The 11,996-nt window shown below is 54.1% G+C and overlaps 1 protein-coding gene across 1 annotated transcript; it reads left to right on the top strand.

The window, feature by feature from the left end:
• Positions 1–295: 295 nt before the first annotated feature.
• On the top strand, positions 296–10,895 carry Rhbg (Rh family B glycoprotein). Its single transcript, XM_075979117.1, has 10 exons — positions 296–497; positions 6,155–6,341; positions 6,618–6,768; positions 6,869–7,016; positions 8,053–8,219; positions 8,363–8,500; positions 8,657–8,790; positions 9,259–9,380; positions 10,229–10,302; positions 10,401–10,895. Exons 1-10 carry the CDS (start codon positions 320–322, stop codon positions 10,461–10,463), a joined length of 1,362 nt encoding a protein of 453 aa, XP_075835232.1. The 5' UTR covers positions 296–319; the 3' UTR covers positions 10,464–10,895.
• The last annotated feature ends 1,101 nt before the right edge of the window (positions 10,896–11,996 follow it).

Here is an 11,996-nt window from a genome sequence, read left to right on the forward strand (position 1 = left end):
GAACCTGGTAGGACCTTTAAGGGATGCTAATATCTTGGGTGCCACTCTCTAACGCCAGGTTTGAGGAGACCCCTTTCTCCTCCCATCACCGTTCTGGCATCTGGGGCACAGTTGTGGGAAGCTCACACATCACCTGGGCCTCAGCAGGACCACGGGAAACAGGATCTGACCTGCACGGTGAGTCTTTGCCAGCCTCAAGCTGAGGGGTGGGGCTCTCCTAGGAGCAACACGGTCTCCGCGGGGCGGGGCCTCCCTTTGCAGCTGCAGGAGTCGGTTTGGCAGGCACAGCAGTGCTGGAGTTTGGGACAGAACTGCACCCATGGCCCGCACTCCTCGCCACCGGCGCCTGGTCCTGCCGTTGATGTGTCTGCTCTTCCAGGGCGCCACGGCCCTCCTCTTTGCGGTCTTTGTCCGCTACAACCACGAAACCGACGCTGCCCTGTGGCACTGGGGCAACCACAGTAATGTGGACAACGAGTTTTACTTTCGCTACCCAAGTGAGTGAGGGTGAGGGTGTGGGAAGCAGAGACTCTAAGCCCTGGGTATGTTGGGAAGGGCGCTTGAACGAGGGGGTACTCCTTCCACCGAGGTGACAACCAGGGCTTTAAAATAGCCCCTTCCTCTAGTGTCCGTCTTGTTCCCGGCACTGCTGGGCTGGCACGCGCTCTCTCAGGCTGAGGAAGGGTCAGGCTCAGGGTCACATAGTAAGGGGAGCTGAAGTTTCAATCCCCTTGTAAATAGGCTCCGTGTTAATCAGTGTCTCGTCTCACCTTCCATTGGAGCTAATTCGACTTTGTCTAGGAGTCCAGCTTGAGCACAGGAAAGAGAAGCCTGCTGAGATTGACAGGCAGGGTGCTAGAGAGGACAGCACCGGGCAGGCTCACCAGGGGCAAGGCCAGCATGAAGCGGGTGGGGGACCCTTGGCAGGGTCTAAGCTGGCTGGGATGTGCCTGTTATCACCCGCCATGGGTCCAACAGCGAGAACGGGGTGTAGACACCATAAACTCCTCGACCAATGGCCATTGGCCTCCTAACAAGGTTCTGGATGGGGCGTTAACTCCCAGATGGAGACAGGGCATCTCCCTCAAGTTGGGTATCTGGAACCAAACATACCACCCTCTCACGAGGGTCCAAGTCAACCTATTTACCTCTAGTTCCCCATCCAGGCAGCAGGAAGAAGCTGGGTGTGGCGGTTCCTGCCTGTAATCTCAGCACTGGGTGTGGAGGCAGGAAGATCTGGAGTCCAGGGTTAGCCTTGGCTATACAGAGAGTTTGAGACCAGCCTAGGCTGCACAAAATCCTGTCTCAACAAAACAAAACAAAAAAGGAACCCCAGGTGGGTTCGTGCACGCTTTTAATCCCAGTACTTGGGAGGCAGAGACAGGCGGATCTCTGAGTTCAGGGCTAGCCTGGTCTACAGAGTGAGTTTCAGGATGGCTAGGGCTACACAGAGAAACACTGTCTGGCAAAACAAAACAAAACAAACAAAAAAGGAAAAAGAAAAGTATCTCAGTTTGAAGGACATTCAGATCAGGTCTGGGGTATGAGAGCCCTCCCCCAATAAAACAATGAGGCTATTGCCACCCACTTTCTACAGCTGAGCTGGTGGCAGACTGTCTCCACTTCACTCTGTCCTGGCCTTAGCTCTGGGGACATAGAGGATTGAGGGAGATTTTGGACTGTAGCAGGAAACACCAGACCCCTAACCACTCACCGCACCCACTTCTCCACAGTTCATTCCCAAGTGTGTCAGGGAATCAGCAACCAGGCCACAGAAGCTGGTATTCAAACCAAAGCCCTAAAACTGACCATAGAGACTGGGAGCTGGGAGGAAATGGGTCAGAGAAGTGAGGGAGGTGAGCTTTGGTTCCCTGTCTAAGCTGGCCAGGAGCAGTTTCACTTGGGGCCTCCAAACCCACCTGTTTGTTCCAAATCCCTCCGCGAATCCCCTGTTACCACTGCGATAGTGCTGGGCTCTCCCCCCAAGAGGACAGCCAGAGGATCAAGACAGACTGAGCGCCTATCTGCCCTGGTGTCAATTTCTGTGGACTTTGACCCTGCTATTTGGGGAAAGCTAAGCAGGAGGGAGATGTGAGGTCCCTGAAGCCTGGGCTTTGATGAGCCGAGTCCCGACCCTGTGTCCAGAGAAAAAGGTCAAGGCCAGAGGGCGGGGAGAAACAGCCTTTGACAGGGAAGATGAAAGGGTTGTGTGGCGGGTGGCGGTGGCCCCTGGCCCCGTGGCTGCAGGCGTACTCACTCTCAGAGGCCGGCTGTAGATGGCAGATGCCCCCCCAGACAGGACAGGATGGGCCCTCAGATTCTATGGTCTACCTCTCTAGATCAGATGTGGGCAGAGAACCAGGAAGGTCACTCACCTACCCAAGATCACACGGTGAATTACCAAAAGAGTGACGCTGGGCCTTGGCTCGTGATTCCCTCCCCATCGCGACGCGCCTGCCACACTCCGTCACCTGGCTCACATTACCTTTTGGGTAGGGGCTAGCAATGTAGCCCAGGCTAGTCCTAGACTTACCGTCTTCCGGCCTCAGTTCCCCAAGGACTGGGGAATACGGTGTGAACCGCTGCTCTCTGCCTACAGCATCCTATTCTGCAAAGCAAGTGGTTCAGAGTGAAAGGGGGAAGTCCTCCTCCAGGTGGGGGCAGGGGCTGGCTCACAGTGGGTCCTTGTCATAGAATCAGAGCCATTTTAGGGGAGATGTAGATTGGGACTGTGACCTGCCCTGGGAGGATCTGGCCTCTTTTCCGGAAGCTGGGGTGGAAGAGGCTCGGAGATGGCAGCTCCCACTCCCCTCCGCCTCATTTCTGCCTTTTATAGAGGAGGCACCTGAGACTTAGAGAGACCTCAGGTCCTGTGCCCAAGGTCATGAGGTCAGCTGCACCAGATGCCGACACGGCAGCCCTAACGGTAGCCATGCCCTAGTCTTGCCCTGGGAGGCAGGACTGGTGTGGTAGCCCGGAGGATTTGGGGTTTTATTTGTTCTACCCTGTTTTGTTGTTTTGTTTTGTGACGGGGTCACATCACTCAGGCTGGCCTCAAACTCATTGTATAGTCCAGTCTGGCCTTGACCTCCTCATCTTCCTGCCTCCACCTCGTACAGGGCAGAATTACAAGTGTGTGCCACCATGCCTGGCTGGGATTGAGTTTTCAGTGCAAACAGTAGCATTTAAAACAAGCTCAGAGCAGTTAGGAGAAATTCCTGCATGAATGGGCTTTGAAACATGCCACCCAGCCCCCTTGGTTTCTTGCTGTCCTTGGACAAGAACAAAAAGAGTTCCTCTTGGATGTTTGATCAAGGCAATAGGCAGAGAAGTCTGAAAGATTGTAAGCTAGCCCAAGTGTGGTAGCACACTCCTTCAATTCCAGCACTCAGGAGGCAGAGGCAGGCAGATCTCTGTGAGTTTGAGGCCCAGCGTGGTCTACAGAGTGAATTCCAGGACAGTCAGAGCTACATAGTAAGACCCTATCTTGGGGGGAAAAAGGCTGGGGACTCCTGAGTTCTAAGTGTGCCTCTCCTTTCTATTGTGTGTATGATCTGGGTCACCCTGAGGAGGGGACAACATGCCCTGGGCACCCAGGGTTGCAGGAACGAGCAAGGCATTGCTAGTATCTGTTTCAGCTCACACATGCAGACAGCTCTGAACCGGCTTCTCTCGAGGCTCCTGCTTGCATCCCAAAGTTCAGTGGTAGCCTTCAGCCTCTTGAGATCAAACAACACAGAACACGAGCTTGAGAACCTGCTTCTTCCTATGAGAAATTCAAGGTCATCCATGATAAAAATGTATACAAGTTGAATATCATTATGAAAGTCCTTGGAGTCAGAAGAGTTTTGGTTTGGGGAGTGTTTATGTATGCCTAATGAAATACCTTGAGGAAGGCAGTCAAGCCTAGACAAGCAATCCACAGCCGTCCCACAGTTACCCTATACAAACAGCCTGAAGGTGATTGCCTGCAATGTGTTCAGTAAGCCTGCATTTCGGGTAAAGCCCATTGGATGAGACCCTGGGTGGGTGTGGAATTTTTATCTATGGCATCACACTGATGCTTGAAAGCTTTCTGATTCTGGAGCGTTTGGGGTTCTCCGTTTGCACAGTGGGCGTGCATAAGGAAAGACACGAGGGAAGATAAAGTGCAGCATTTGAAGTGAGGACTGCGTGAGAGCATGGACGCATGACATCACCACAGCTCCAGCTCCCAGGTGGCCAAGGAGAAAGGTCAATCTGAGAGTCTGTGTTCTCACCAGCAGGCTGATTCTCCAGTCCATCTCCACCCTGAGAGCGGGAACTGACTTCTTGGTGGGAACTGTACCCTGGGCCCCATCCACAGATGCTCAGCATATCTATTGCTCACAAGCGAGAGACAGACATCTTCTCATCCCTAGTGCAATTTCTCATGTGGAATGTGAAAGGAAGGAGGACTTAGGGTGATGTTCCTTGTCCCCGGGCGTTTGCAGAAAGGGAACTCCCACAGGCTTTCTGCTGGTGCGTTTTGTTTCTGCTTGTTCATGTTTGTTTGTCTTATTCTGTAGTCACGGCTGTCCGGAAACTAACTCACTAGACCAGGCTGGACTTGAACTCAGAAAGATCAGGGGCTGGGATAAAGGGTGTGTGCCACCACGTCTGGCCTCGTTCTCGATCTTTCGGGAGGGGCTCTTACTCCCTAGGCTGACCTTGAACTTGGGGTACTCTCACTTGTACATCACGTCCAACCACTCACCTGGAGACGTCTGTCCAACCACTCACCTCGTTTGAAGAAGGATCTCGTCTCTGTGGCTGTGGCTGTGCTGCTGTTGCAGGCCAGCGGGACTGAACTAGGCGATTCTCCCCCTTCCATGTCACTGTGGATCGCCAGAATAATAGCTGCGCCTACCATATCCAGCCTTTTACATGGGTTCTGGGATCGTCAGCCTTGCCTGTGTGGCTAATGCTTTTGCCTGCTATTCGTCTCCCAGCCCCTTTAATGATGATTCTATATAGCTAATCACTCAACAACTCATTTGTATACTTCTTATTCTCAGTATTACTCTGTATTATGAAGAAAGCAAAGAGATAAGGCCCAAGCCTTTCTGTCCAGAAGTCCACCATATGCTCAACAGTTCAAGGACACAGGTCATGTGTGGTCCCTCACTGTGAGCCCAGCTCTCGGGCAGCTGAGGCAGGAGGCCCAGAGTCTGAGGACAGCCAGACTACTCAGTGTGACCCTGTCTCAACAGAGCAAGTGTGATGTATAACACAAAAAATTCAACATATAGAAATAAACAAACAGAAAGTCAGTCCTCACACCTGAGGATGCCTGCGAGACACAGGTTCCAGGTTTTGCCACTGCACACACGCCACAGCAGTCTGCCCTCCCTTCAATTCCTGTGCGGGTGGGCTTAGTCCCTGTTAACAATTCGAAGCCAGTTCCTAAGCTATTTTTATTCTATTCTCAAAATAGGGAGGTATAGACTTGGAAAGATGAGAGATGGAAGTTAGACATTAAGAAGGGCTTCCTTGTGGCTCGGGAGATGTCTCAGTAGGTAAAGTGTTTGCTGCGCAAGCTTTAGGACCCGAGTTCAGATCCTCAGCACACAAGTAAAAATCAGGTTAGCAGCACTCACTCATGATCTAAGAGCAGAGAGGGACAGACCCCAGGGCCGTCCACTCTGTCACGTTGGTGAGGTCCAGGCTTGCTGAAGGATCCTATCTCATTGCAAGGCAGAGAGCATGGTGGAGGGAGACATGACACCTACCTCTCTATACACATATGTACACGTGTGAATACATATACATGAGAACATGTACACACTACACACGGGGAGAAGGAAAGTGTGTGTAGAGGAGACAGGGCTGCAGGAGCAGAGTACTGACTGAGCTTCCTGTCAGGGAGAAGGAGAGCCAATGCTGTAGCAGGAAGTCTAGCTCTTCCCTCGAGCAGGGGCTGTGTGTGGGGGCAACGGTGACCTAGCCCTGCTGCTCCAGGCTGGACCTTTGTTCCAGCTGCTGGGGGAGGGGTCGGACTCAGGGGAATTTATAATCGTGGTGCTACTTCAAGGCAGTCCTGACTAGAGGTCTGTGTTGGCTGGTGGGTGTGACTGGAGCAGGCCTCACGACTCTGCCTCTCCCTCCCTCCGGCCCCTCCCCTGTGCGCCCGCAGGCTTCCAGGATGTGCACGCCATGGTCTTCGTAGGCTTTGGCTTTCTCATGGTCTTCCTGCAGCGCTATGGCTTCAGCAGCGTGGGTTTTACCTTCCTCGTGGCCACCTTCACCCTGCAATGGGCCACGCTGGTCCAAGGCTTCCTTCACTACTTCCACGGCGGCCACATCCACGTTAGTGTGGAGAGGTGGGCAACAGTATGCCCCTGGCCCCCCAAAGGCCCTGTTCCCCAGAGGGTTCTCCAGGCTGCTGTCTGTTCTCACTGTCTACGTTCACACACCCCTCCCGTTAGGCCTTTGTCACCCCAGCTCCCAGAGGACTGGCAGCTAGTGAAAAATGACACCTCCTACCTCCTGCTTCTTCTCCTCTCCAAGGGTGGGTGGCACCCCCTGATACCCAGGAGAGGTCTGTCCTCACCGTGCCCCACCATGCCCCTCACCTCTCCCACCCTGTGTAACTGCAGTTTGATCAATGCTGACTTCTGTGCGGGAGCTGTGCTCATCTCTTTCGGGGCTGTTCTGGGCAAGACAGGGCCAGCGCAGCTGCTGCTGATGGCCCTACTGGAGACGGTGCTGTTTAGTGTCAACGAGTTCATACTGCTCAGCCTCCTGGGGGTAAGTCTGCCCGGAGGAGGTGCCACCCACCCAGGTGTTGGTCAGCCTGAGAGGAGGATGGGTGGGGGCGGGGCTGCCTCACAACCCCTGTCTTTCCCAGGTGAAAGATGCTGGGGGGTCCATGACCATTCACACATTTGGGGCCTACTTCGGGCTGTTCCTCTCACGGGTCCTCTACAGATCCCAGCTGGAGAAGAGCAGGCACCGCCAGAGCTCTGTCTACCATTCTGACCTCTTTGCCATGATTGGTGAGACCTGCTGAGGTTAAGTGGCGTGAGGAAGAATTCCTGCACTGTCAGAAGCCTTTGATTCCTTCCTACTTGCTTTTGGGGGGCCTGAAATCCATGCTTATCATTGCCCCTAACTTACAACTCAATGCTGGGGTACACAGGAGCCCACACCAGGCGCTGAGGCCTTTCAAATCTACCTCAGTCCTGCTTGAATCCTCCCTGTCTCTGCAGCCCACATGTGTGAAGCCAGACCCATCACCCACCGTACAGTCCTTTTTCTCTTGTGCCCCTGCCAGGTCTGGTCACCTGCGCTTGAACTGGCCTCCTCAGCCTAAGGACTCCTCCCCACAGTCAGGCAGGGAGGTAGGAGCCCTGGACCACCCCGGGAACAGTAGGGCCTGTTTGCCCCAGGTTCCCCCCTCAGGTGGCACACTGCCCTCTCGGCCCTCACAGCTTACCATCCGGAGCCCGTGTTTCCTGTGGAGTGTTGGAAACAGTCCTTGCCTTCTCTACCCTTGGCACAGGACACTGAGAAGGTCCTCATCTTGAGGCAGTATTAGGACTTTGAGCCAAAGTGAAGGAGCCCGCACAGTCCCTGCTTTTTCTTCCCTCTCTGAGCTTAGTCAGAAGGCTTAGAGCAGGGCTGGGCGGTGGTGGTGCACATCTTTGACTCCAGAGGCAGAGGCAGGTGGATCTCTGAGTTCGAGGCCTAGCCCACACTACAGTAGGAATTCCAGGACAGTCAGGGCTACACAGAGAAATCCTGTCTCAAAAAAAAAAAAAAAAAAAAAAACAGTCTGTGTGTGTTGGGGACGGAAGCCGGAGCGCAGCATGGGCTAGGCCCCATGCTGAGCAGTCAGACCTAGCGGTCCATGAGACAAGCATTTATAGGCATCATTCCCTCAACTCTCATCATAGAAAGATGGTTTTTTTCCTGACAATTCCAGGAACCAGTGAGGAAACAGGCTGCATAATAATGTCTCTGCAGTGCAGCGCCCCCTGGTGACGAGGGCCACTTACTACTAGATGCTCACTGTGGCTACCCACTGTTTAGGGACCATCTTCCTGTGGATTTTCTGGCCCAGCTTCAACTCTGCGCCCACAGCGCTCGGAGATGGGCAGCATCGGACAGCACTGAACACGTACTACTCGCTCACCGCAAGCACGCTCAGCACGTTTGCCTTGTCAGCCCTTGTCAGTGGGGACGGCCGACTGGACATGGTAGGGGGAAGCAGCCTGTAAAGGGAAGAGATGTCTAAGATTACAGGGGAATGAGAGCTGGCGAGTAAGTGGCCAGATGACAGCAGAGGCCACTGGAATGGGTGTGGGCATGATGATCTGAAAAGATACCTTATCCCCTGTAGGTCCACATCCAAAACGCAGCACTGGCTGGAGGGGTCGTGGTGGGGACGTCAAGCGAAATGATGCTGACACCCTTTGGGGCTGTGGCAGCTGGCTTCCTGGCTGGGACTGTCTCCACCTTGGGGTACAAGTTCTTTACGGTAGGTTGCTTCTCAGGACCTGGGGAGAAGAAGCATTTGAGGGAAGGGGCCTGCACCAGGGACATGGGATCCCCAGCCCTTCTGCTACCTCCCCCACCAGGTTCTGGGTAGGGGTAGGTGGACTGCCCACAGCTGATTACCCAACTTGTCCTCCAGCCTGTCCTTGAGTTCAGATTCAAAATACAAGACACGTGTGGTGTCCACAACCTCCATGGGATACCAGGGCTGCTGGGGGCCCTCCTGGGAGTCCTGGTGACTTGGCTGGCCACCCACGAGGCTTATGGAGATGGGTAAGTCTACACTAACCTCCCTGGAATGATCTCCCTTCTCCTCTAAGAGCCAAGAAAAAAAAATGCCCATCTCTTCTCATGTACCCATTTGGCTATTCTCCCACCATATGGTGAGAGCCGAGGACCTGCCCAGGCCTGGCCTCCTGGTCAGTGAAGTGGATGGTCACAGAGAAAACAATTTCAAGAGCATTGAGCATTCCTTCAGGACCAGTAAGCGATAATGAGCCCTGGGATCTACAATTCACACTGTGAGCTTGGAGTAGGCAGGCAAAGGGGATCTTGGACTGGGTTCTGGATGGTACGTGGGGTTGGCTAGCTTAGGAAAGGAGGTCAAAAATGAGGCCTGGCCGGACAAAGTCCTCGGTGAGACAGTGGGGATCCTTGGACACCCTCTGGCTGCCGGCACCTGCATGCCACAGTGACCAGCCCTGGCTGCCAGCTCATCTTTCCCTATTGGTCTCCTTTCAGCCTGAAGAATGTATTTCCGCTCATAGCCGCAGGCCAGCGCAGCCCCACATCTCAGGCGGTTTATCAGCTCTTTGGGATGTTTGTCACACTGGTGTCTGCCGCTGTGGGGGGCAGCCTTGCAGGTGAGTGGGTTTCGTGGGCAGGGTGGTGGGTGAGAGGCCCAAGAACAGGAGCGCAGGAGGAAGAGCAAGGGATACCGCGCACTTCGTGCGGTCCTCTCGGAACACCTGCTTGCGCTAGCAAAGGCGCAGCAAAGGTGCTGGTGGGACTTTGCACCTTCCAGGGGAAAGGACGGCCGGTTCCTTGGTTATGGGGTCTGACGTTCCTGTGCTGCTCCCTTGTGCCACTAGAGGGCAGTCCAACCCCAGCTGCTGGGAAGGGGCCTGTTCAACCTCCTTTAGATAGCAGGCAGGTTAAGCCCACCCTGGACCAGAGCACAAAGCCTTTCGCAGAAGCTGTCTGTTCACTGGCTTAGGTCAGAGTCCCTCCTGACATCTGGCTTTAAGAACAAAATCTCAGCACTTAAGAGGCAGAGGCACAGGTAGGTGGATTTCTGAGTTCAAGGTCAGCCTGGTGGGCTACAGAGTGAGTTCCAGGATAGCCAGAGCTACACAGATAAACCCTGTCTCCCATATATACGCTCATCCCGAAAACTTGGCTCTCCACAGTCCAGCTTTCCAGGTCACATTTTATACAGTAAACTTCCTCTAGGTCCCTCCCATGTGGGTCACAAAAAGATCACAGCTATGTTTCACGATAGAACCCCAATAGGACCGTGAACGCGAGCAGATTCTTTTAATTCCACCGGCTGCCTTCTTTGTGGGTAATTGGGGGGGGAGCCACTTTGCAGGGCTACACCTTCTCAGAAAGGGGGCACTCTGCAGCCCTTATCAACCTGTGCTCCTAGGTGGCGACCTCCCTCTTGGGTAGGGACTGGGGAACCTTACATATCCTTCCCTATGGCAACCAGGGCTCCTGCTGAGGCTGCCCTTCCTGGATTCCCCTCCAGACTCCCAATGCTTCGAAGACCAGGTTTACTGGGAGGTAAGACACGGGCTTTTCCCCATATGGCATCCTTGGCTGCCTGCCCTTACCTCTGGGCTGCCATTCCCCTCTTTCCTTCACCCCTCCCTGCCTTGCAGGTGCCCGGAGAGCAGGAGGCTGAGGTCCAGAGATCTCTGCAGTCTGAGGAGACCCAGGCCTAATTGCTGCCAGCATGACACTGTCTTCAGAGAGGATGGCTTCTGCCGGCCTGACACTGTCCTTGGAGAAGACAATAGCTCTGCCAAGAGGCCCTTCTCAGCCCTTTACAGGGAGGTCTAGAGCCAGAAGGGGCTTACCACCTAGAGGTGGATCCCCATTAGCTTGCTCCTGTAGTCATAATAGGCCCAAGTCAGCCCTAGATGACCGCTACCCCACTGGCCAGTGTTACCCTGTCCCAGTGAGACCTGAACCAGGCCCACTCTGGGTGGGAGACTGGATGATAAACAAGACCATCACCAAGGACCCTGATACCTTCCATTTGTCTCTTCCCTTTGACTCCCGAGGCCAAGTTCTTGAGGCAACCAAGTGTTGACAAAGTCTCCTCAGGTCCACATGCTCCTGAATATATGTCCCGGATAGTTCCACCCTCTCCAGTGGGGTGTCAGTGTCAGAAAGTCTGTGCTTGTTTTAACCAGCTAATGCTGCCCCCCAATCCTTCCTGGTCCTTCCTTAACTGCTGCTGCCCTGGCCCTCAGCTCGGTTCGCTTCTGAGCAGAGTAGAAAAAGGCCCAAGAAGGGCATCAGAAGGAGTGTCCTACCACAAAATCTCAGAGCCAGGGGCAACTAATGCCAGTTCACAGTCCTGTCCTGAGCAGGAAGGTGGATGAGGAAGGCGCCTGGAATCCCGGTAGCCTAAACCATTTGACCACAAGAGGGCACTCTAAAACCAGCAGAAGATGCCAGCCCCAGGTCTCACCTATGTCCCTTGCAACCTAACCTTCCTAGCTGCCACAGCCTTCTCTGAGCTCCACCCCTTCTGTGTGTCAGATGATGTCAGAAATTCCATATCTCACCCACTCACAGGGATCCCCCCCCCATCAGGAGGGACTGGGACCCCTCTTCCTTCTCTCACTTGGCCTGCTAGTGGGCTTCTGGCAATCACAGACACATCTACCTCCAAACTAAGGTCCTTCTGAGCTAGGAAGCCAAAGGGGAAGAAGTATCCTGGAGCCCAGCCTCTGAGAATGGCAGAGTTGCCCAGGGTTTACCTGGGCTCTCTGGGTTCAGGTGGAGATGCTCTCCAGGGAGCTATCCTCTTGTTCCCTCAACCTTCTCCCCTCATAGAACCCTGCCCGTTGCTGGGTGAGGATCCCAGGACTGAAGCAGAAAGCTCTTAAATCACTGTGAAAAAGCAGCTGGGATAATTGGGACCCAGCTCGGATGGGTGATGGCCAGCCAGCTGGCCTGCCCTGCCCTGCCCCCGTTGCTGCCCAGGCTTTCCTGTGAACATTTTCAGTCTCTACTGCTGGTTTGTTCTAAACTGCAACCAAGCCTTTCTTCAGGCCTGAAATAAATGGGCTCTTCCGGCTCTGGGAGAAGTCATCTCAATCCTGGAGAAGGGAAATGTGAGTTCTTCTTCAGATAGGGCAGTCACTCTGTCACTATCCCCAGGGAGGCCTGACAAAAGGTCACTGAGAAGAGAGACAAGGTGAGGATGCTCATGACCTACGACATCACCAGTCACTGCCAGAGTC

This window comes from Microtus pennsylvanicus, chromosome 7, assembly GCF_037038515.1.
Source record: "Microtus pennsylvanicus isolate mMicPen1 chromosome 7, mMicPen1.hap1, whole genome shotgun sequence".
Classification (NCBI taxonomy): domain Eukaryota; kingdom Metazoa; phylum Chordata; class Mammalia; order Rodentia; family Cricetidae; genus Microtus; species Microtus pennsylvanicus.

What these genes read in the sequence shown, in the direction of transcription:
- Rhbg (XM_075979117.1), top strand. Translation starts at nt 320, where the DNA reads ATGGCCCGCACTCCTCGCCACCGGCGCCTGGTCCTGCCGTTGATGTGT. An exon ending in GGGACGGCCGACTGGACATG is followed by an intron (nt 8,220 to 8,362) that starts GTAGGGGGAAGC and finishes TATCCCCTGTAG; the next exon opens with GTCCACATCCAAAACGCAGC. An exon ending in TGTGGGGGGCAGCCTTGCAG is followed by an intron (nt 9,381 to 10,228) that starts GTGAGTGGGTTT and finishes TATGGCAACCAG; the next exon opens with GGCTCCTGCTGAGGCTGCCC.